The sequence below is a fragment of the Acinonyx jubatus genome, chromosome E3, assembly GCF_027475565.1.
Source record: "Acinonyx jubatus isolate Ajub_Pintada_27869175 chromosome E3, VMU_Ajub_asm_v1.0, whole genome shotgun sequence".
NCBI classification, from domain to species: domain Eukaryota; kingdom Metazoa; phylum Chordata; class Mammalia; order Carnivora; family Felidae; genus Acinonyx; species Acinonyx jubatus.
In genome coordinates, this window is record NC_069398.1 from 12,852,982 (window position 1) to 12,876,992 (window position 24,011).

At 41.5% G+C, this 24,011-nt stretch overlaps 3 protein-coding genes across 9 annotated transcripts in view; all 3 read left to right on the forward strand.

The window, feature by feature from the left end:
- The window catches only part of MOSMO (modulator of smoothened), a 63,456-nt gene extending 59,978 nt beyond the window's left edge, over positions 1–3,478 (forward strand). The window contains exon 3 of the mRNA XM_027043067.2: positions 290–3,478. Within this exon, the coding sequence (XP_026898868.1) occupies positions 290–474 (185 nt within the window). The 3' untranslated portion in view covers positions 475–3,478. The remainder of the gene's footprint in view (positions 1–289) is intronic.
- Positions 1–24,011, forward strand: part of LOC106970509 (cytochrome b-c1 complex subunit 2, mitochondrial) — a 169,730-nt gene that overhangs the window by 109,132 nt on the left and 36,587 nt on the right. The window lies entirely within an intron of this gene.
- Positions 3,626–24,011, forward strand: part of VWA3A (von Willebrand factor A domain containing 3A) — a 67,266-nt gene continuing 46,880 nt past the window's right edge. For 2 of the 7 annotated variants that reach the window (XM_053213611.1, XM_053213616.1), the window contains exons 1-6: positions 3,626–7,280; positions 9,802–11,407; positions 16,289–16,376; positions 16,696–16,819; positions 21,338–21,462; positions 21,556–21,633. In XM_053213611.1, coding sequence (XP_053069586.1) covers positions 16,315–16,376; positions 16,696–16,819; positions 21,338–21,462; positions 21,556–21,633 — 389 coding nt within the window. In that variant the 5' untranslated portion in view covers positions 3,626–7,280; positions 9,802–11,407; positions 16,289–16,314. The remainder of the gene's footprint in view (positions 7,281–9,801; positions 11,408–16,288; positions 16,377–16,695; positions 16,820–21,337; positions 21,463–21,555; positions 21,634–24,011) is intronic. The other 5 variants (XM_053213612.1, XM_053213613.1, XM_053213614.1 and 2 more) reach the window with 5 other exon arrangements.

Genomic DNA, 24,011 nt, shown 5'->3' on the forward strand with positions numbered 1-24,011 from the left:
AGTCTACGTAAGCACTTAGTAGGTTTGGAGGCCTTTCTTAATGCTGATATTCAAAATCGTCCTAACACTTATATAAAAGGCTTTTACTGTATTTAATTGTTAGGCTTTGTGGATATTATGTGATATATAGCATATGTAAATCTTTGACAAGTGCGCCGTGTTTTAACAGGTTTGACCACGTTATCAACCCATAACCCTTCTTCTTTTAAACTTCCTTTGTGCCAAATTTTCATTGTTTTCTTCATCACCAAACCATGTTACTAATGTTGTGTTTTGGTTTGTTTTACAGTGATCCTTTTCTGTATGGCTGCCCTAATATTTCCAATAGGATTTTACATCAATGAAGTCGGAGGTCAACCTTATAAATTACCCAACAACACAGTAGTTGGGTCATCATACGTACTTTTTGTCTTATCAATTTTCTTTACTATAGTAGGACTTCTATTTGCTGGCAAAGTTTGTTTACCAGGCTGATGAATGTCTAATTTGCTCAACTCTTATTATTTTTAATTTTATTTTATTTTTTTATTTTTGGAGGGGAGAGGACAAAGGCAAGGCATCTGAGCAGTCCTCTCATAGGAAGATGCTTAGATGAAACTGATGCCGAAAAGGAAAAAAAAAATGCTTTGATTTGTTCTCACTATGCACTTTGGATTTAAAAACAAAACAAACAAACAAACAAATAAGGAGAGCCTTTTCCATAACCAAATACAGACAATATTGACTAAATCTCCTGAGCATATTCAGGCAGTCAGGTCTGCACTGTGATAGCAACCTAGTGAAGGAGAATGCTTTATAATGAAAAGCATGTGGCCCTTTGTGACTCTGTTGTTCCGTTTTTAATGTCTAACGATTAATTGAGGAAAAAAAACAAACTCTAAGTATTTATGAATCATGGTGGACCAGAGGCTTGCAAGAGAAGTTCACGTGGGGCTGGCCTCACCTCCTAAGAAATTAGTATTCACAGCTTCCTTGTAATGGTATGAGCCTTTGGTGCCAGAATGATTTGCTGTTGCATTACTACACCAAGAAGCCAATAGATCAAAACTTGTTTGCTAAAATGTATGTAAAATTCCTGAAATTCCCTATTCTCTGTGTACAAAACAAAACAAAAAAAAAATCAAACACTAAGAAACATGTTGGGGGTGGGTGGGTGGGGAAAATATTCCTTATATTTATATAAATATATATATAATATATATATTTTGCTGATGCAGTATACAGTGTGTATATATGTGTGTGTGTGTGTGTATGTGTGTGTAAATTTATATACACACACATGCAAACCGTTCCTGGAAGAGAACTCTGAATGCTTTGCTAGCAAAACACTGTGGTGTGCAAACCTAGAACTCAATAGAAAAAAAAGCCATTTATCTGAAGGCTGCGTAGTGGAGAGAGTCTTCAGTTTACCTCATTCTTTGTAGCAGCCCTTGATTTTAACAGGTTTTTGTAATAGGTACAAATAATCCCATACCTTTCTAGGTCCAATTTTAAGTTAAGCTAAAATTCTTTGTAGGGGTAATTTATTTGTATATGATTGTAGAAGGTAAGATCATGTAAAATGTTATAATTTGGGGAATCTTGACACTATTTAAATTATTGGCAACTGTTGTCTGTTGTACAAAGGCTCTCTCTTTTTCTACTGGCTTAGTCTGTTACACAAATAATGCATTTTCTGTGTTCAAGCACACAACTTTACATAAATACAAAGTTCACTGCTAATGTCAGTTCATAATATTTTGGCTATCTACAACACTAACTTCACTCTGCTATAAAAGTGAAATTTGTGTTCATCTGTATGCATTATTAACACATCTCCTTTACCAAAAACCTGAGCAATACAATGTTTTCTTTATATGCTATATGCCTTTGTTTGCTAGAAGCTAACATTTTTGTATTTACTTTAAAGGGCTGTACTAAACCCACAGCTTTACGTTTTCTCCTAGAAGCATTGCCACTAACCCTTGAATCCATAATAGTTTTAAAATACAGTATTTCTCTTCTCCACGTTTCCATGCTTTCATATCAGTGCTTAGTTGTTATTCCAGGTGAACACTATGACGATCTCCTGTTTGAGATGTGGGGCAGGAGGTTCTTTCTTGACAATGGAGCTGAGTTTTTCTTCTTTTTAGTGAAACGGCAACCCAGATGTCCCTATCCAGTAGAGTTAGAGTCCCGTGTAGTCCATGCTTCACACAAACAGAAATGAATGCACTGTTTTTTCAAAAGAGCTCAATTATAAATTATAAGATGATTACTTCCGAGATGTGGCTGCCTCTTCAGATATTCAAAGAAGAAAATGGAGGAGCCTGACGTGTTTCACACTGGCTTGTTTGACATTCATATATCTTACTGTTAACTCAGCAGTATTTTATTGTGAAAGAAAACCCCAGTGTCCCAGCTCACTCAGGAGTCAGAAGAGGTGAACCACCACTCTGGTGCATTCCTTGAGTATTCTGGGGGAATGTCACACCTTTCCTTCCCAGGGTTAAAGAAACGTCTTGGGAAATGACTGAAGGAGACCGTTCTTCCCCAAGTATTATCATGTCTAGTTAATTCTGAGAAAACCACTGGATGTGTTCTATGGACATTTGGGATTGCACTTCCCATTGTGATTTGATTGGTCCTCAGTCAAATGGATCACTTTGAAGGGAAGTTTTGGTTGTCACCATTAATACCACTGAGATAAAGTGTTAGCAAAGTATGGTTCAAATTAATTTATGATATGATCAAGAGCTTTTCTCTTCCAAAAGATGAATTTTATTGTAAATAGTTTCTCAAAATATTTTTAACTGGATCACAAGCATGGGGAGAGAAAGTTTCTCAGCTGCTAAGAATTTCCCCACTGTTTACTTCTTTCACTTACAGTGGTATTGCATATAAGATTACAAAATGTAAGGTTTTATTTGTATCTATTACCCAAACCATTAAATGTCTTTAATTTCCTCATTGTCTTGGAGGTCCAGTGCACAAAGGGCTGATAGGGGAGCCCTCCCTCTAACCAGTCAGCACTCTAACCCAGGATTGAGATTGTCCCATCAAGTAGTAGGTGAAGTCAAATCTTTGTACTCTTCCAGACCAAACAATGAAATGGATTCATTCATTTAAAATTCTATAAATTCTGTAAGTGAAAAGATAGACAACTGTCAGCAGTTGCTTTTTAAAAAGATCACTATAATAAGTACTACATAGTACGATATTAATTTATAGCAGGAAATCATATCTTGTAAACTGTATATAAAACACTGTTTTATGGTGCAATCATTTGTCAAACTTTTGTCTGTTATATTGTTTTTAGAGTGTGCGCATTCTTCTCAGACCTAAGAACATCACTGTAAAATCTGCTGAAAACTGTTTATAGGTTTTATTTGCACAAGACTTAATTAGTTTGAAATTTTTGGAAGCTCCTATTGAACATGCCTAAACATCTGTAAACATGAAAAATCTTGGATTCATTAAAAGCAAACATTTCAGTATGATTTTTCCCAAAGGTAATCCATGTTCTATGTTGTTAATGTGTGTACGTAACTTTTCTGACTCTTATACTTCTTATCCTATTTTCTCTTCCATTTGTTTTGTTTTTGAAGAATGGCTCCTCTTTTTTTTTTTTTTTTTTTTTTTTTCTAAATGACCAAAACACTTCATTGGTTTTTACCCTTCTGCCTAAAGCTTTGATATCCCTGCTTGATGTTCTGTGAATTCACTGTTTAATCTCTTAAGTAAAATAATAAACAGTCCTGGTGACATACAATCTATTGATTTAGAGGAAAGGCCCTGAAAAAGTATTGGAAACTAACTTTAGATATACTCTTAGCTATCATTTCGCATCGTGGGCTTCATGGGAAGAACATGTTGCATTTATTTTGTCTTTATTAAAAGACTACTAGCCACAAGTTACTCTGATTGTAGTAACTGTTTTATCAACCTGCTTTGATCTTCTTTTAGAAATTAAATTTACATTCACAATTCAAAACAGTAAGCTGTCTTTCAGAACTAATTTTTGAAGGATAAAAATATATGAAGGAAAAACATGGCCTGTGTAGGTTGCATTCCCTACACAGGACTTAACTAGTTGTATCACCTCAAGAGATTTTAGAGTTTGTGATCAAGGTCTGTATATTACCCCAAATTTTATTAAGAATTGTTTTCTAATTGGTTATAACATTTTTCAATTAATAATTTCAAAACAAATTGTTAATACAAACTGTATAAAATGAACATAATTTTCTTCACTTGTATTTTTGTTATTGAGCAAGTTTATCAAAATAAATTGTCTACTAAAGAAACTAAAAAGGCTTCTATTGCTTTGAAATAAGCTTTGATTTTAAGATTTTACTTCAGAAGTTGAATTCTTACAGAGGTTTTACCTATTCACACAGTGACAGTGCCGTGCCTCTTTGTTTTGTTTTAGCATCGGGCAGGGGGAAGGTCTCCGTCTCTTTTTACACTCCTGCTCCCAGCTCCTTCCGTGGCAAGAGATGCCATTATTCTAGAGTGTAGATGAGGCCATATTTACCAATAGGAAGAGTCACTCAGCAGTAAAAAAAAAACAAAACAAAAAAACACATATACACATGTATGTGGCTTTCTCTTCTGCATCATATTTTTATGGACTGGGAGAGATCTACTGAGCCAAGGCCCTCAAAGCCAGCCGTCTTGTGTTTCTTCCTCACACATAGACCTAAGCCATTCATCTTTGCTTCTGTTTCTACTTCACTGCAGGCCAAAGGATCTTAACTTCTAAGATTTTTAGATTGGGATTGAAGGAGAGTACAGAGTCTCTAGACTCAACCATGTGCTCCATCACAGCTTTACTGCACCTTTCTAGAGGGGTCTTGGGATTAGCCCAGCTGAGTAATAGCTAATAATCAAATAAAGCACTGCATTTCCTCTTTGCTGCTGTTTCTCCTTTATATGGCCTTTACAGGAGACTCATGGGGAGTATGAAGATAAAGACAAGATAGGATTTGGACATCCTTGAGTTCTGGATCATGAAGGCATCTTATCTTCTTAGGGTGGCCAGTCATCCCCATTTGCCTGAGACTGAGGGGTTCCCTGGGACATGAGACTTTCAGGCCTATAACTGGGAAAGTTCCATGCAAAAGGGATGAGCTGATCACCCTATCTTTATACCATCCAAATCTATCCTGATGTATAACACATGAGAGGTATTTGAAGAGTTCCGTAAATATTAATCGATAGATCAATTGGAAATTGTAATAGTAGACTTCCACTGAACTTATAAGACAGCGGGAGAAAACACTTTTCCTTCTTTTTGGTAATAATTTAGGAAAAAACAGACTGGCTTTAAAAACAGTAACATGAAGGCACCTGACTGGCTAAGTCGGTAAAGCATACAATTCTTGATCTCAAGGTTGTGAGTTCAAGCCCCATGTTGGGCATAGAGCCTCCTTAAAAAACACAGCAACAAAAACCATAATAACATGAGTCCAAAAACACATTTTGACTTAGTCTTGCACTAACTCTGTTCTAACCACCGTATAAGAAGATTTTAGGAAAAATACCAAGACTAAAGGACTGGGTTCCTCTTATGCAAAGTCAACTCTTCTGGGTCACAGTTACCCAGCAACAAAGTAAAAGTAGGTATTTATAAATGGAATCAAAGATAGAAAGCATAATGCTGTATTACTTTTTTTTAGAGTTTTGGTTCTTTTCCCAGGAGGAGAAAACAATGGGATGGCATTTTCAAGCACATTCAAGTTTTCTACAATTCAGTCCCAGTTCCACTCACAGACTTATGACCACCCAAGAATAAATTTCAAGAAGAGATTTCTCATGAGACTCATAAGATTGTAGAGCTGGATGAAATCTAAGAGAGCATATCCAGTGTTAACTTGTTCGAGATGAAAATGAAGGCCAAGGCCTCAGAAAAGTATACCGACTTTCCTAAAGTCACACAACCAGCAGAGCCCTCAACCCAGGAGAAAATGCCTTTGATAAATAGTCATTGGGCAGTTGACCTAGGAGAGCTGTTCTGGTCTACAGCCATCTGAACCAGTCTTCCTTCAACTTCGATCTACTTCGATCCACCCGAATAACTTCTGCCAAAATAATCTTAACACGAAAGCATATCGTTTCTTTTGAGTTCCTGTCCTTCCTAATCTGCAGAATGCAGTCCCATCTTCGTTAACATAGCTTCATGATGTGGCTTTCGGTTTTGTTTTTTCCCCACCACTGTATCTTTTTTTTTTTTTTTTTTTTGTAGTTTTATGGTTTTATTAACACAAATACAATGTGCACATAAGCTGCTTGTCCATTCATTTTCTTCGCTGGCGCAGCCTGGCATTAGGATTGGTGACTCTAATGGACAGTTGGGCTGCTCTTTCCACAGTGGCTTTGTGGTTCTAGGAGGAGACATTCTTACCACTGTATCTTTTCATCCTACGCAGACAAGCCAGCTATTCTCCATTCTTTCACTACACCTGCTCTTTGTCTTAGTTGTGGCTGCACTACCTCCTTCTCACAGTTTTCCCTAATACCTCTCATATTTGCAACATATTTAAGTTTTTTGTGCTTCCTCTCTTTGTTTATACCTCTGTAAAAGAACTTATTTGGGGCAAGTAGAGTGCCTGGATTCAAATGCTGCTTCCAAAATTCTAGCTGTGTGACCCTTGATAAATCACTTAGCCTCTGTGAGCCTTGGTTTTTTTCACCTATAGAATGGGGCTAATGTCGTAGGGTTACTGTCGGTTCAAATGAGAAAACAAGGAGAGCACCGGGCACATAGTAAGCATTCAAATGTTAGTTGCTGCTGTTCTTATTTATAAATACTTGATCACTGGATTACAAACTCTTGAATGCAAGGAATGTGGCTTTCTCATTTTCCTTAGAGACCTGGCACAGTGATTTACATGTGAACTGAATTATCATAATTAAATTTGGGGCTAGGTTACAAAGAAAAATTATGAAACTGTATTTGAAAGACCTAATCTCCTGTCTGCCAGGATCATTTCAGTGAAATCCTTCGTAAAAGCAGAGGCTTTCCTAGATCAGCCTTTCATAAGTAAGTGTGGTTATTTTATTGGTAAGTATTTGACCGTGTAATACGCCAGTTTCTTTAGGATGTAAGACCTAAGACCATTACTACTCAAGACCCTTTGTGGACTCAAGACCCTTTACTACTGAATTCACAGTGCTCTCATGTGGACACTAATGCTAAAAGGACCAGGATGATGCAAGCACCCTGTTGATCCTGAGATAACTCTCTGGAGGCTTCTTTCAAGCTTTTGGGTCTCAGCTATCTAGAAGCCACAGATTTGGTATGTTTCACAAAGACTTGGTTCTGCCAAGATGGTTTTAATTATTTCTGCTAAAAGGAATAGACTCAAGGATTTGATCTCACTTTAAATGTAGTTGTCCCCAACTGGCCATTTTATGGCCTTTTAGTAAATACTGCCATTGTATTTGGTCATCATTAAATCAATCTCTATTATCTGTCAAGGCAAGTCACTAAAATAAATGCGGTCTGGCACTATTTTCATGTTGTTTAAATATTTAATTTACTTGCCTTAGACAATTCAAGTATTAAATAAAAAATTTTAAGTTTATTTATTTTGAGAGAAAGAGAGACTGGGGGAGGGGCAGAGAGAAGGGAAGAGAGAGAGAATCCCAAACAGGCTCCACACTGTCAGCATGGACCCCAACATGGGGCTCAAACTCAAGAACCCTAAGATCATGACCTGAATCAAAACCAAGAGTCAGATGCTTAACCAACTGGGTCATGCAGGCACCCTTCTTAAATAAAATTTTTTTTAAAACCTCATTCTTTTACATCGCTTCAATCTCTATGGCAAAATGCAAATGCAGTTGAAGAACCAATCAGAGAAAATCCTTTCTATTATGATAAATTGATGATAAATTGTTATTGAGGAGAAAATAATCCATCCACTTATCTAAGAAAGCTTTTGACTACCTCATATTTTACTAATGTCATTAGTAGCAAAGTGAACTCGTACTGTGGTGTCACTCCCACTCATGCCACTCTAGCATTTCACCTCATTTTTACATCATCAGAAACATTTTCTTGTCTGAAGTGCTGTTGTGGAGACGAAAGTTACCATAACCCTAAACTGGGGCAAAGGAGTTTTTTTTTTTTTTGTACAGTAATATATTTGTAGAATTAAAAAAAAAAACTGTAAGAGATTAAAAGTCCCTCCTCAACCCACCTTCCAGAGATTATCACTGTTAACAGTTTATTAGGTATTCCTGCAGATATTTTGCTATAGTTACAATATATGTATATCATGTGTGTCTATACGCATGTTGTATACATGTGTGTCATGGGTATGTCCTGTTCAGTTGTTTTAACAAAAACAAGATCATATTATACATACCTGTCACTACTTTTTTTAACTTATGGTGGACATCTTTGTTCAGTAAATATAAATCTTATGCATTTTTAGTGGCTGTATTTGTGTGTGTGTGTGTGTGTGTGTGTGTGTGTGTGTGTTGATTTACTTCCTCCCTTTTTGATGTTCATTGTTGTTTCCAAGTTTTTTGCTATTACAAATAATGCTGCTATGAACTCAGGTCTTAGGTAACAGAAACTTCCCAAATATCATGATAACTAACATTCTAACTGAAGCATATCAACTACTGTATTAAGGCAGTTCATAAATTTTTAAATATTGTGTTTAAGAGATAATGGCATTCAATTAAGAGTTTGGAGAAAGAAACTAACATTAAATTCATGCTATTTTTTTTTAAGTTTATTTATTTAGTTTTGAGAAAGCACAAGTGGGGCAGGGGCAGAGAGAAAGGAAAAGAGACTCCCAAGCAGGCTGCACACTGTTGGTATGGAGCCTGATGTGGGACTTGAACCCACAACCTGTACGATCATGGCCTGAGCCAAAGTCATATGCTTAACCAACTAAGCCACCCAGGTGCTCCCATGCTATGTGTTTTTCCATATGTCCTCTTAATCATCCTCCTAAGGTAAAGTAGAAGTGGTATTTTATAGACCAGAAAACCATGGATCAATTTACCCAAGGTGAACAATTTATCCAAGGTTCAGTAACTAGTTACTATTGAATCTGGGTTTCAAACCTAGGTTCTCTGACTTCAAATCGAGGGCTACCTCTGCTGTCCTGGCTAGTGTAAGGGAAATAAAAATAGCTTGTCCCAGTTGCATGATTTCTTGGCTCAGACATGAACAGCTGAATCTATGGTTTGCTTCTTCTGGATGAGGAATGCAAACAACCATAAAAGGTAGTCCTGCTTAGAAACAACCTATAAATGTTATATGTTTTGTTGAGGGGAAAAGTATGTAAGTTATTATAAAGTTGTGTTTAATCTTCCATCATTCCCCTCTCATTGTCAGACTTTCTGCAATCTTGCTACGTGGTAACTTCACTGATTGGTGAACTAGATGACGTCACCCCTTGATTTTACTGTTTCCCTTTTGGGAATTGTGTACCCAGGAAAATTTTCCCACACAGGCTATATCTTGTCCCCTCTGTAGCACTTAAAAGAACACCAATTAACTAGATCCCTGCTACCTTGTTGATAGGAAATCTACTGGCTATTGGTTTACCCTCGGGTCATTCACGGGTTCATGACCCAAATATTAAGAAGTCCCCTCTAACGCGTTGGGATGAGCACTAGGTGTTGTATGTAAGTGATGAACCATGGGAATGTACCCCCAAAATCAAGAGCACACAGTACACACTGTATGCTAACCAATTTGACAATAAATTATATTTAAAAAATTTTTTTGAATTTAAATTTTTAAGAAAAGAAGCCCCCTCTAGTCATTTGTCATCTTTCTACACTTATTACTAGTGAGACATCAACTATTCCAGCCTGAATGGTGCAGTAGTTCGTGTCCATCCCACACTCGGGCCATGGCGAAGTTTGGTGAGCTGGGAAGACTTTCTCCCTGGACTGAGGATGCATTTCCTCTTAGACCTTGGCATCTCAAAGTGTTGCTACCAAACAGTAGGTCTCTAACTCCCTCTGATTTTCAGATACCTGATTTCTTGACCTCTGTCTCTGTCAGTAACAATGACCTTTCAGTATTGAGTTTTGCTTCTTGTAAAATGTTGAAAAATCTATGTATCCTGGAGCAATGGGAATGGTGAGGGTATTAAACTACATGTCTTGGGCATTCATGTCTTCCCAAATGGTGTCTCAAAGCTAGCCAGCCCCTTCTACCCAGGATTTCCAGTAGGGTGGGCACAAGGACCCTCACCTCTTGTTCACAGACTATTGGTTGGTTGCTTTCGGCCTTTTCTGACCTCCTTACTTCTCTCTGATCTCCCTCCTCTCCTGCCTTGTTGGGTGTCGACGAAATGCCCTTCCAAATGCCACACTACTCTCAACCCATGACTACTCTGCCCACAGTAACGGGTAGGTAAACAATGTCAATTTTGGGGGGATTTTTTGTTTCCCATCTGGCCTAAAGGAGCCACTAGTAGTGTCAACATTGGAAGAGGTACTCTGCTGTATGATGGTTACCACAAGTAGCACATGCTCTAAATTATAAAATCAAAGGTTCATAAAGTGAAGATAGTGATTTGAGAAATTACTTAGATGAACTAAGTAGAGACCTCCTAGCCTTTTACAAGCTGGTAGACATTGGGTACATCACTTCTCTCTTGACTTCCATAAAAGGAGTTGAGTTGAACAGGTCCCCAACTAAGGGTCAAGGGCTGGTTACATCACAATCACCTGGGACCATTGTTAAAGATTCCTGTTCCCACACTCTACCACAGTTCTGTACCAGTCTCCCAAATGCGAATATGTTTTCTTAGCAAACAACCCATGGGCACCTGGGTTTGGGAACCACTGCAGTGGATGATATCTTATGACACTGAGAGGTCACTGAGCCCGCAGCTGTATTAGCCAGGTTTGGATGAGGACACACCTGGTGGGGGTGAAGGAATGCCAGGTCTCTCTCAGGGTGTGTGCTGGGGAGACCCCAGAGAATCTGAGGAGTAGAGACAGTTACCACCTTTCACGCCTGACCTAGCGCCTTGCAGGCTCTCTGCTCTCTGTCTTCAGTTCCTACCACAGGATGTAACCTGGGCTCTGTACTGGTCTAAACTAGAAATAGAAAAGAAGTCCAAACCCTGCTTCCAGGCTTTTGTAAAGGTGGAGAAAAGCAGAGTGCCTGGGGAGAGGTTGTTATCAACGACAAAGTGGTAATGTCCTCCCTGGGGTGAGGGCAGGTTTTTTGGTTTTTGGTTGTTGGGTTTTTTTTCCCCCCTGTCCCTGCCTCAGGCTAAAGTGGTGCAGTCTGTTACCTTGGAGACCAGCTAACACTTCCTGGCAGGGCGAGCTTCACTGTGAAGTCGCTTGGAGGAGCTTAGAGGAAGTGGGAGCCAGGAAAAGCAGAGACCTCTCCTCTCCCAGAGATGGAGAAATAAATGAAGAAATGCAGGTGAGGGTGAGTGTCACAGGGTTGGCAGGGTGGCAAGAGAGGGTGAGGCACACTCAGACGCTAAGCTCAGAACCGAGTGAGAAAGCTTTAGGGAGCCTGGGCCCTTAGGCCTCCACTCCCTACAAACCAGGCACTGTTCCAGGTGCTGGAGGTGCAACAGTGGACAAGGAAGGAGTCAGGCTGCTTGGGAGAAACAACTTGGTATGAGGCAGCCCCAGGCGGGTGGCAATGGGAGGAAATGATTTCCTTCCTGGGGCCTGGAAGGCAGCAAATGGGGTTCAGGAAAGACTTGCTGGGTTTTCTTGTCGAACAAAAAGGGCAAAGGGCGTTTCTAGAAGTAGATCCAACTGGAGCTAAGAAGGGTATGCAACAGCAAGGTGTATGTAAGTAGGGGTTGCCAGGGGCCATAGAAGGGTAAGAGATGATGTGGAGAGGTAAGAACAAGTCCTGAGGGAAAGTAAACCTTGCAAAGAAGGTTCAGCTTGATTATCCACAGGCGCCATGGCAGTTTCTGAACAGGTGAACAACTGCACGTTGGAAAAATCATTCTGTCAGTAGAATGTAAAATGCATTGGATGGGGGCAAGACTTCAGTTATTTGGCCATTCAAAATACAAACCCTGGGGATGGTTTCTTCTGGATGTTTAGGAGAATCCAGCTATTAGCAAACCGGGAAGTTAGGGGGAGCTTTTCTTTTATCCGCTCACCAGAGCTATCTCCTTTTGCCCACAACGCCATCTTTTTTTTTTTTTTTTTTTAACGTTTATTTATTTTTGGGACAAAGAGAGACAGAGCATGAACGGGGGAGGGGCAGAGAGAGGGGAGACACAGAATCGGAAGCAGGCTCCAGGCTCTGAGCCATCAGCCCAGAGCCTGACGCGGGGCTCGAACTCACGGACCGCGAGATGGTGATCCGAGCCGAAGTCGGACGCTTAACCGACTAAGCCACCCAGGCGCCCCACAACGCCATCTTCTAAGGGCCAGCTTCCATATTCTCTTCCCCACCTGAGCCCGGTCCCCCAGGGTAATGTGACCCACCTTTGTCTGAACTCTGGACCTGCCCTGAGTACATTTAGTCAAATGTTTTTTTTGAGCAGCTACTATGTTCTAGGCACTGATTAGGTGAAAGTCTAATAGAAATGAATGTAACTAAGTCCCTGCCCTCGTGGATCTTTTAGTGGGTTGATGGGCGGGAGCGAACAGTAATAAGCAAATTTGGAGCTTGTCAGATTATGAAACAAAACGGGCTCTGGAGAAAACAAGGCAGGGTGGAGGGGGTACTCTTTGAGATGGGCTAATCAAAAGAGCCGTCTCTAATTGGGTTTCATTTGAGCAAAGACCTGAGGGTAAGGGCTGTGTCCAGTTCTCTCTGCCTCCCCAGTACCAGCTCTTTCTGGCATCCCCGCAAACACCCTAAAAACATTCGTGGAATGAATGATCACTTTATGCTGAAATGCTTGAAGAAGGAGCATGTTATTCTGATGCTGTTCTACATTTCTATAGTACTCTGTATTTACAAAGCTCTCTGATATTCTCAATTTCCTTTGACCCCTTGACAATTGAGTTGAAGCAGACCAAGCAGTTAACAGTAACCCCATTCCATTCAGCAGATTGAAGAAACCCAAGTTCTGGTGCTTTCCAAAACACCACACCCTCCTCCATCAGTGACCACATCGATCGCCCTAGAATCCCATCCTCAAGTAGGCCTCTGAGTTCATGATTGTTAATCAGTCACTGAAAAGAAGGAACCGGAGCACTGTGGGGCGTCCAGTGTTCGCAAGGCATTTCTATTTCAACAGTCCCTGCCACTGGTCTCTCAGCCAGGCGTACTGAAGGAAAGCCAGTTGTTTTTAAACATTTTCTAGCATTAACACTGCCACATTATCTTGGTGCTTCCCAGATGACAAAGCATCCTCTCAATAAAAGATTAAAAACCCCAGAGAGAAAAGCAAGTTGCCGAACCATCATTAGGCTATTTTATTTAATGATTTCATAAGAACACACGCTTTTATTTTTCAAGCTGCAACTCCATTTGGAGTTTCTCACTTGCTGTGTCTTGGCCAATGTTTTTTTTGGTTGCAAGTAACAGACACCTAAATGAGCTAGCTTCAGCAGAAATATCGGGAATTATAAGGAACGGGGTTTTTCATGGAAGTCAAGAGCAGAAGGGGAAGGCAGCTGTCACAGGTGCCTGGGATTACCATTTAGAAGTTCCAGAACCAAGGCAGTTTCTTGACCTCCTCCTCTCCCTTCACCTCCCCTCCCCCAAATATTTATTGCTAGCCAGCCCCTACTCTCATGTAACTTACAGTCTAATGGGAGAGAGACACCACAATTTTAAAAAATCACACCAATGGATGTATCGTTCTAAATTAAAAATAAAGTATTCCAAAAGAAAGCACAGATCTATGAAAGTTTAGATAACACAAAGAAACTGGAAATAAAGTGGGAAGGTGAAGACTTCCCAGAGGAATTGACACTTATGCTGCAATACCAAGAATGAGTGGGGAAGGTGAGGAGGAGGTGGAATGCTCCAGAGCAAAGACAGCACATGAAAAGGCCCTGGGGTTAAAGGAAATGTATACCATTGTAGGAACTGAAGGGAGGAGTTGTGGAGCACAGAAGGGGGGCAGGGAGCAGGAATAAAGTGGGAAAGCTGGAGAGGTACAGGTGGGCAGCAGCCAGATCATGCAAGACTTCAAATGCCATCTTGAGGACCTTCACCCTAGAAATGAAGGGAAGCCTTAGGGAGAAGAGGGCGTATGACATTCGATTTGTGTTTTTAAAAGCTCACTCTGACTGCAGTGAGAACAGACAGGATGGGGGTCTGGAGGGGACGTCTGAGGGGATGTAGGGAGGCCAGTGAGGGTCTACTGCAGTTGTCTGTGGCAGAGATGACAGTGACCTGGATACCGAATGTCACTGGAGACAGATAAGTGGAGAGATTTGAGAGAAGGAAAGTTAACAAGATTAGGTGATGGATTGGATATGGGGAATGAGGTGTCAGGAGTAATTCCTAGGTTTCTGACCCATGTGAATAGATGGAGAGTGGCTTTGTTCTCTCAGCTGGAGAACAATGAAAACACAATTGGTCTGTAGGGAATAAATAAATTCAGTCTTGGACACGTTGAGTTTGAGGTACTTCAGGAGGAAATATCCAGTGTCGATGAATACACGGGTCTGCAGTCAGAGTGGAAGGTCTGGATTTTTGACATACATTTTGGGAATCATTGATGTATGTAGGTGGTAGTTGAAGCCACGGGCAAGGAAGGGTAAGACCACCTAGGAAAAGCAGATAGAGAGAGAAGGGAAGAGAGTGCACAATTTAGCCTCAAGGAACACCGACCTAAACCACTTTAACTGCTCAGGTAGAGGAGAGCGAGCCCGGAAGGGAGACCAGGAAGGAGCCGGCAGAGAAGGAAGAAGGCAGGAGAAAATAGCCCTGGGAAAACCACGACCACTCACTACTCTCGATCTGGAGACAGGCTTTTCCTGCTTCTAAATGTACATGGTGGCCCCATAGCTCGTAATTCCGAATTCCCAGGGAGGATCTGATGGATCCATCTTGTTCCTGTCCACTGCTGACTTGCTGATCAGCTGTGAGGAGAAGGCTGCAGGGTCACCTCTTTGAGTGTAGATGGAGTTCGCAAAGAAAAGAACTCAGTCTCATCTCAGTATTTGCCCCTCATCTCTCTCTTCTTAAAGTCCTTATGGTCACTCATTGCCCTCTCCACCCAGTTCAGCCCTCACCGTGCTCTTTACATGGCCACTGAGGACCTTAGCTATCCAAAAATAGATCCCTTGCCTGATTAGTCTCCATCATATCATCCTGTTCACATCCTTCCTAGCACTTGCCACAATTCCTGTATACTCTAATTAAAAAAAAAAAAAAAATCTTAAGGTTTATTTTTGAGAGACAGAGACAGAGCGTGAGCAGGGAAGGGGCAGAGAGAGAGGGAGACATAGAATCTGAAACAGGTTCCAGGTTCCGAGATGTCAGCACAGAACCTGACGTGGGGCTTGAATTCACGAATCGCGAGATCATGACCTAAGCCAAGTCGGAAGCTTAACTGACTGAGCCACCCAGGTGCCCCGTCTATATTTAATTTTTTAACATCTGTCTCCCCCTCTAGAATGTAAGCTCTCTGAGGCAAAGACAGATATCAAGCTCAGTGGTTCTCAACTGGGGACAACTGTGCTCCTCCATGAGACGTTAGGCCATGCCTAGAGACTTTTTTTTTTTTTAAGTTTATATACTTTTTGAGAGACAGCATGAGCAGGGTAGGAACAGAGGTGGGGGTGGGGGGTGGGAAAAGAGGATCCAAAGCAGGCTCCGCACTGAGAGCGGACAGCCCAGATGCAGGGCTCAAACCCATGAACTGTGAAATCATGACCTGAGCCAAAGTTGGATGCTCAACCACTGAGCCACTCAGGCACCCCTTGGGACATTTTTTTTTAAAGTTTTATTTATTGAAGTAATCTCTACACCCAACATGGGGCTCGAACTCATGACCCTGAGATCAAGAGTCACATGCCCCTCCAACAGAGTCAGCCAGGCGCTCCATAGAGACATTTTGGTTGTCACAATTCAGGAGGCAAGAATGCTTTTGGCATCTAGTGGGTCGAGGCTTAGCAGCATCCCACAGCCTCACAACCAAGAATGACCCTGTCCAAAATGTCAGCAGTGCTAAAGTTGAGAAGCCGCTGTTACCTTGTTCACCATATCCTCAGCACCTAGCACACAAAGCCTGACACCTAGGAGGTGTTCAATAAGCACTTATTAAATGGATGAATGAGAGGAGAATTGAGTTGACTATAGACACCCCAAGGCTGTTATCTCTGTGCTGCATTTATCTTTCTCTTTTCTGGTATTCTGTTTTCTCTCTAGGAAAATAAGTGTTGGGTGTTTTTATAATGGCTACAGATACTAGTCATGTCTTCCATGGTCAAGATGATAAGTTTCTGGAAAACCACTGGTAAGGATCTTTGATTTTTTCAAATGAAAACAATAGTAACAACATTTTGTTCAAGACAGTCGATGGGGGAATACTTGTCTTGAAGCGAGACTGGATAAATGGTCATGGCATCATCTTATGCCCAAGGGCTTCAGTTTTCTCACTACCAGAACCATAGAATAAAATGTCTTATGAACCTGGAGCCCACCTCTTATCAGGACTCTGCAGGAACCCTTCCCATTTACCATAGGGAAATAAAAATGTCTCTGGAGAACCTGACAATGTGGAGTCAATGTCTAGTGCTGGGACATTGATCAATCGCTCACTGTGTGTTTTGTAGTGTAAGGAGAAACAATGACAGAGATTCAAAGAAGCACTTGGACCAGAAGGATATCCATGGACTCGGCCAAAATCCAGACAATGGACTACTGGTTACACATGTTAACCAGACACAGGATTTACTGGTAAAAACCATAGTGCTTTAAGTGAGTCACAGTGCTTACAAGTCATAGTCAGGGAATGCAGAATGTGTTATTTCTTTCTTCACATATGATCTTGGGGTTAAAAAGATTAGTTAAGCATTCATCTCTAATCCTCTGCCTTTATTTATTTGTTTGTTTATTTATTTATGAGAGTGCAAGTGGGGGGAGGGAGGGGTAAAGGAAAGGGGGAGAGAGAGAGGGAGAGAGAGAGAGAGAGAAAGAGAGAGAGAGAGATTCTCAAGCAGGCTCCACACCCAGCATGGAGCCCAATGCAGGGCTCGATCCTGCAACCCTGAGATCATGATCTGAACCAAAAGCAAGAGACAGATGCTTAACCATCTAACCCATCCTCTGCCTTTAGAAATGACAGGCATATCTATGCTTTTATGCAAATTCTATAGCCTTTTTGGCCATATCATTAAATATTCAGGAGTATATGAAGATTGTCTATATTATCAAAGCCTGAAGACTAAGGAATGTAATTCTAAAATTCCCCTTTCTAAGATTTGTCTTTCTGTGAGGATTCCCTAAAACCTAGATCCAAAAATCCAACTGACTTTTAGGTTTTAGTTCATGTTAATGAACTATTTTCCCACAATGGTGGCTAGAGTGTCTAGAACTCAGAATTCACTCTACTACAGAAACTATTGTGATCAGGAGTTGTTAGGTACAAGCCTGGCCTATAATCATCGACCTCATCTACACAAGAGTTTAAAGATGATACCTTTGAAACGATAATCAGTCCAAAAACAATACAGTTTTAAGGCTGGCAATTAAACAATCAGGAAAATGGTCCTATTTTACTTTTCTCAAGTATTGTCACTAATAGGAAAGCAATTTTAATGAAAAGAATATGAGGAAATGTCAGTAGAGTCTTGAGATTCTGGGGGATTCTTTCAATGACTTCAGATGTTGATAATATAGGTCTTTGCTTCATCTAATTTCATGTCAAATACATGACTTCCCAGGTGTACAAGGGCCACTCATACAATTATCAGCCACAGCTGGGACCTCCTATACCTCACAAATGAATAGCAGTGGGAAAGATGGAAAGGATCACCCCAACGTAAAGAGCTTATGACTCTCTATGTAAATCACATACCTTATTATATGATCAGTATGCCCTACCATCAAAATCTATAATGTCTATGTGTTAATGGTGGACCTTCAAATATTAATGATACAAAATCCATGCCCCAAAACATGATATTTTATTTCAAATTCAAGTGAAATGGAAGAAAGGTGAATTCTCAATCCACCATGCACAGAGTCCTCAGCCAGGGAGTCAAGTTGAGTCCTGAAAGATGAAGAGAGTGACATCTAGTGTTCATACTATGTAAGGCAGGGTTTCCCTAAATGTGAGATGGGGTGGGGGGGGACCATGATTTTAGTTGATGCTGTTCAAGGGCAGGACATTAATTAGCATAAAATCACACGAGAAATTTTCCTTTTGACCAGTTCTCCCTCAATCCTTTATTAGAATAGTCACAGTTTGGAGCTAACTTGAGCTTGGGTTTGAATCTCAGCTGTGCCACATACCAGCTTGTGTGACTTTGGGAAAACTATTTAAATTCTCTGTGCCTCAGTTTTCTTTCTTTTTAATTTTTTAAAAAAATGTTTAATGTTTACTTATTTTTGAGAGAGAGAGACAGAGCATGAGCAGGGGAGGGGCAGAGAGAGAGGGAGACACAGAATCTGAAGCAGGCTCCAGGCCCTGAGCTGTCAGCAACGAGCTATACGTGGGGCTTGAACCCAGGAACCATGACATCATGACCTGAGTTGAAGTTGGACACTCAACCGACTGAGCCATCCAGGTGCCCCATGTGCCTCAGTTTTCTTGTCAGTAAAATGGGGTAATGACAGTAACACCTTTGAAGAATTAAATGAGTTAATGTGTGAACAGTGCTTGACACATAATAAGTGCTATTCAAGTGTTTGCTCTTAGTGTTGTTCACACTTCTTTAACACTTGCTAATTTTTCTTTCCTTCTTTCTTTCTTTCTTTCTTTCTTTCTTTCTTTCTTTCTTTCTTTTGTTCGTTCTTTCTTTCTTTCTCTTTCTTTTGCTAATTTCCTTTAGAAACAGGGCAGTGAGCAGGCTTCAGCACAGAACTGAGGGCATACAATGCTATCTAGCTGGAATATAATAACATTTCATTTTCATTGAGGGGGGAAATAAGGATCATTGTTCAGATCTGGTTTGGGTTTTTTTTTTTAAGGTTGTTGTTTTTTAAGTTTTATTTATTTATTTTGAAAGAGAGCACGGGAGGAGCACAAGTGGGCGAGGGGCAGGGAGAGGGAGAGAGAATCCCAAGCAGGCTCCACACTGAGCCCGATGCATGACTGTGAAATCATGACTTGAGCTGAAATCAGGAGTCAGACTTTTAACAGACTGAGCCACCCGGGTGCCCCATTGTCGAGATCTGTTAATGCAGCAACATGCACAGCTGGGTGCTGCCGTAGCTTCACATTCCTGTGTCCCAGGTGAGAAAAGAGCCGCACCCACTGGGCCAGCATCACAAAGCAAGTGGATGGAGAACCCCACATACTGCACTCTTTCCTCTCCTGCTCTTCTTTAGACTTTCCTCTTCCTGTGTCTTCCACCCTGCCTAGTGGAGCTCAATCAGCTATCCACAGAATTTTCAACCTCCTGTCCTCCACCTCACCCAGTACAATGAAAGCCCTGACAAATACAACCCAATAACTTAAGGTTCAAGCAAGTGCCCGGGAGATGGGTGCAGCCATTTTTGAATGTAGATGGGGGTCTTGGTGGGATAAACAGTGTGTAGACCTACTCCCCAGTCATCAGATGCTGCTTGGCAGTTTCTGTCATAGTGGGACTGAGCCGGCCTCCCTTATGATGCTGTTCCACACCCTGAGTGAGTCATGACCAATTCTGGCAACACGTACATCCTAGGTGTATCACACAAACAACAGTGATCGCACTGGAAGCCCGGCCTGAACCAGGCCTTGCACACCTACCCAGCCCCTACTCGTGTCACGTTACACCAACCACAGTGGCCTCCTTTCTGCTCTTCAAACACTCTGACTCCTTCCCCGCTCCATGCCTCTGCCCAGAATGTGTGTTCCCTAGCCATGCACAGGGCAGGTTCCTTCTTGACCTCCAGGTGATGGCTCACAGAGGCCTCCTCTGATCCCCACCCCAGCTGAAGTGACCTCCCCATCTCTACCCTACTCACTGTCTATCACATTCCCCTGCTCCATTTTCTCACTAGAACTATTCCTTTTTGAAATTATATACATAGATTTCATTTCTTCTCTTCTGTCCCCCTGCCCACTCTAGAATGTAAGCTCCAAGAAGGCAAGAACATTTCTGTCTTGTTCACACTGTAGCCCTACCACCACTGACCACACCTAGTGCATAGAAGGGCTCAGGAACACCCACTGGGAAGAGGAAGAAATGCCAGCCTCCAGGAGAGGCTGATCAAGGCCAAATGGGCTCAGAGCCTCCGGTCAGTTTTCTCTACCTTCTGGTTCCTGGAAAGCATCACCAGTGTTGAATGCTTGCCATGAATAACTTCGGTTCCACCACCAAGGCCACCACCCAAATCCTGAGCTTAGGACTATGTAACTATGTCACTAGGTATAAGCAAGGGGTAGAGTCCTTTTCATGGCCAGACTCCTACAATAGTGGGGAAATTCTACATTTAAAACTTACCTGCTGCTCCTGTCTTCTCTGGACTAGACAGGATAAATCCATTCCCTCCCATCAGCCAACAAATGTTTGTTGAGGACCCTTCAGACTGATAGAAGGCAAAATTCGTACACTTGGGAAGATACAGAAAATCCAAATGTAGAAATAAGCAAAGACCACCCATATGAGGACAGAGGCAATTATTTAGAGCTTGCTCTAGCAAGGGAGTCAGCCACCTTCACTTGTGTTTGGCAGAGACTCAAACGCAGGGAGCAGGAAAGCTTTATGGTGAAAAAGGGGAAAGCTTCACGTGTGCCCTGAAGGAAGGTGTTCGCTTAAGGAATTTGGAGGCAGGCATCTCATCGATCGGTATTGAGGGCATATTCGGCCTTCTCTGGTGGGTGCTGAGCTGGATGTGAGATAAAAACTAGGAAAGCTGGCAGTCATTGACCAAGTCCTGACCCTTCTGGACCAGTGGCTACAATTGTGGTTTGGCTTCATGGACTGGTGGCTACAGAGGTCGTGAGTCGGAGTTGTATTGTCATATATGGTCTAGCCACCGTCTGTCTGTATATTCAGTCTCTCTTGAGGCAGCATGTGGTGAGTGACCCTTGAATTGTCCCCACATAGTGGGGATGAGGTGACGGAAGAGAATGGGGATTCCCAGAGCAACTGGCTTAGGACACAGGCCTCCTCATTCCTCAGTTCCCTCGGCAAGGTGAGTTCTCGAACAGGCTGCGTTCAGAGTTGGCAACCCTTGGGCATCCGTGTGGAGGGAACCTAGGGCGTCCTCAGCCTTGCCCTCTCTCTCCCCAGTTTTCTGTTTGACTCTGGCTCTGTCTCACAGAGGCTACAGGGAGACGAGACCCAACCTTCAGCTTGGGAGGACCCGGAAGACTGGCTTTCCACACACAGTTTACAGTTTGAGAGGCTCACCTTGGCTGACCTGATGAGCCAGGGCACCACAGTACTGTAAGTCTGGCTCCACTCCCTTCACCCCCAAGCCTGTAACGACACACCCCGCCCCCGGGCCGGAAAGACCGTTTCATGAGACTGCTTCTTCAGGCAGGAGGGCAGCGATGTCATGAGGAAAGTGCACTTCTCCACCCAGATGATCCACCAATTTGAATCAAAGCTTTCTGGGTAAGTACGTTTTTCAGTATCTTCTCAAAAACCCCGGAGCTCAAGAATCTCCTCATTTCAGCAGCCTGAAAGTAACTTTGTTCAGACAGCAATCTCTGGGTTCTTGACCGGGCCTCTCCCACTTCCGGCCCTGATTGCCTCTTTCCTCAAATGAAGAGATTGGACCATACCAATTTTTCTCAGCCTTTCAAAACCCATGAGCCCTTTGGACACATGGATGGTGCAGTTGGTTGGGCGTCCGACTCTTGATATCAGCACAGGTTATGATCTCACAGTTCATGAAATGGAGCCCCACATCAGGCTCTGTGCTGAGTGTGGAGCTTGCTTGGAATTCTCCCTCTTCCTGCCCCTCCCCTGCTTACACTCTCTCCCTCAAAATAAACAGATGAAAAAAAAAAGGGGGGGAGGGTGGAAATCAGTGGAAAGAATGGATTATTTAGTAAACTGTTTTGGATAGTCAACTTATCATTTAGAAAAGAAGAAATGAACTGATGCACCAAAATAAGATGGCAAATGAATATAAAAATTAAAATCACTGAAGTCAAAAAAAAAAAAAAAAAAAGGAAAATATTCAAGTTGACTGTGTGGTCTTAGAAATAGAAGACTTTTCTGTCTATATATGCAAAGTCAGACTCTATTAATAAAAAGACCAGGATTGTATTTTAAAGGTATACAATAGCCTTTGTAAAATACACAAGAAAAGGTAATATTCTATATAATGAGGCCTAACTAATCAATATGAAACGAAACACCAAAATTGAAAAATGGACAAAGAAGATGAATAAACAATTCATAGAAGATGGCATACAAAACACTGAAAGTATATACTTTTATTTTTATAATAAAAAAAATTTTTTTAATGTTTATTTATTTTTGAGAGAGAGAGAGAGAGAGAGAGAGCACACAAGTGGGGGAGGGCCAGAGAGAAAGAGGGAGACACAGAATCTGAAGCAGGCTCCAGGCTCCCAGCTGTCAGCACAGAGCCAGACAAGGGGCTCGAACTCATGAGCTATGAGATCATGACCTGAGCCAAAGTCAGACGCTTAACTGACTGAGCCACCCAGGTGCCCCTAAAAGTAGATATATTTTAATGTTCACTCTTTCTAGTAATCAAAGAAATGCAGTATGCATGCTTTTTCTCTCCCTCTCTCAAAATAAATAAATAAACATTTAAAAATAAAATAAAATCCCTGGGCCCTTGAGGTGAGCACATAAAACCTTACACCTTCATTTGATGTGAAATAGTTAAGAGTGACCACTTTTTCAATGACAGACTGAGTTTATACTTTTGCAAATTGCATGTCAAAACCAGCTTTTCATAGTACATGTATACATTTCATCCCTGCTATAGCAATCTATGATCCATGATTACTGTTTGCATAAGGTTTCCTAAAAGGCTATAATAATAACAAATACCCATCATTTATTAACGTGTGAGGAATTCTGCTGAGGGCTACATGTATTATCTTATTTAAACCTCACAACAACTGGAAATATAGTGTCACTCTCAAGTCAATTATCCAAAATTCAGTTGCTAACTGACCAATTTTCCAGATTTATCAAAACATTTTAACTTTTATAACAATGTATATTGGATATGAAGGTTTAAACAGGTTTTTAAAGAATTCTGCAATATTTTGCTGATTTTCTTTATGTTTGTTTATTTATTTGTGAGAGAGGGAGTATGAGTGGGGGAGGGGTGGAGAGAGGGAGCCAGAGAATCCGAAGCAGGCTCTGAGCATCCACACAGAGCCCAATGCGGGGCCCCAAACACACAAACCGTGAGAATCTTGAGATCATGACCTGAGCTGAAGTCGGAGGCTTCACCGACTGAGCCACACAGGCACCCCTTGGCTGATTGGTTTTAATTGTGAATCGAGCATGTTAAGGAATGTTCAAGCCTCTTCAGTTAATTCAAATAGATTTTCAGGGAATCAATTGGATTTTCAGCAATTTGACTTCTGGCAAGTTGACTTGGGTAGAGTCCTGGTATTATCATCTTGTTGGAGATGATGAAGCTTAGGTTCAGAGAGGTTACCACACCTGTTGAAGGTCACACAGCTAGTAAACGGCAGAGCTGAATCTCAAGGACCAGCCTGTCCCATTATGAAGTTCATGCTCCAAGGTCTATTTGTACCTTAAAACTCTCCCCGCCACCCACTGCCCCATGATTTCACATCAAAGGTCTTGCTTGCCCTTCAGTAGGCTCCCAAATCCCACCTGTTCTCAATGAGGGCAACAGTTACATTCAAGTGATGAGTCCTTAACTGGAGCACCTGTTACATGCTGTCTCCATCCAGCCATTGGAATGGTTTGCAATAAGGCACGTTCAAGAAGTTCCCCCAGCTACCTTTTGGAAACTAAGTCTTTTTCTGTTA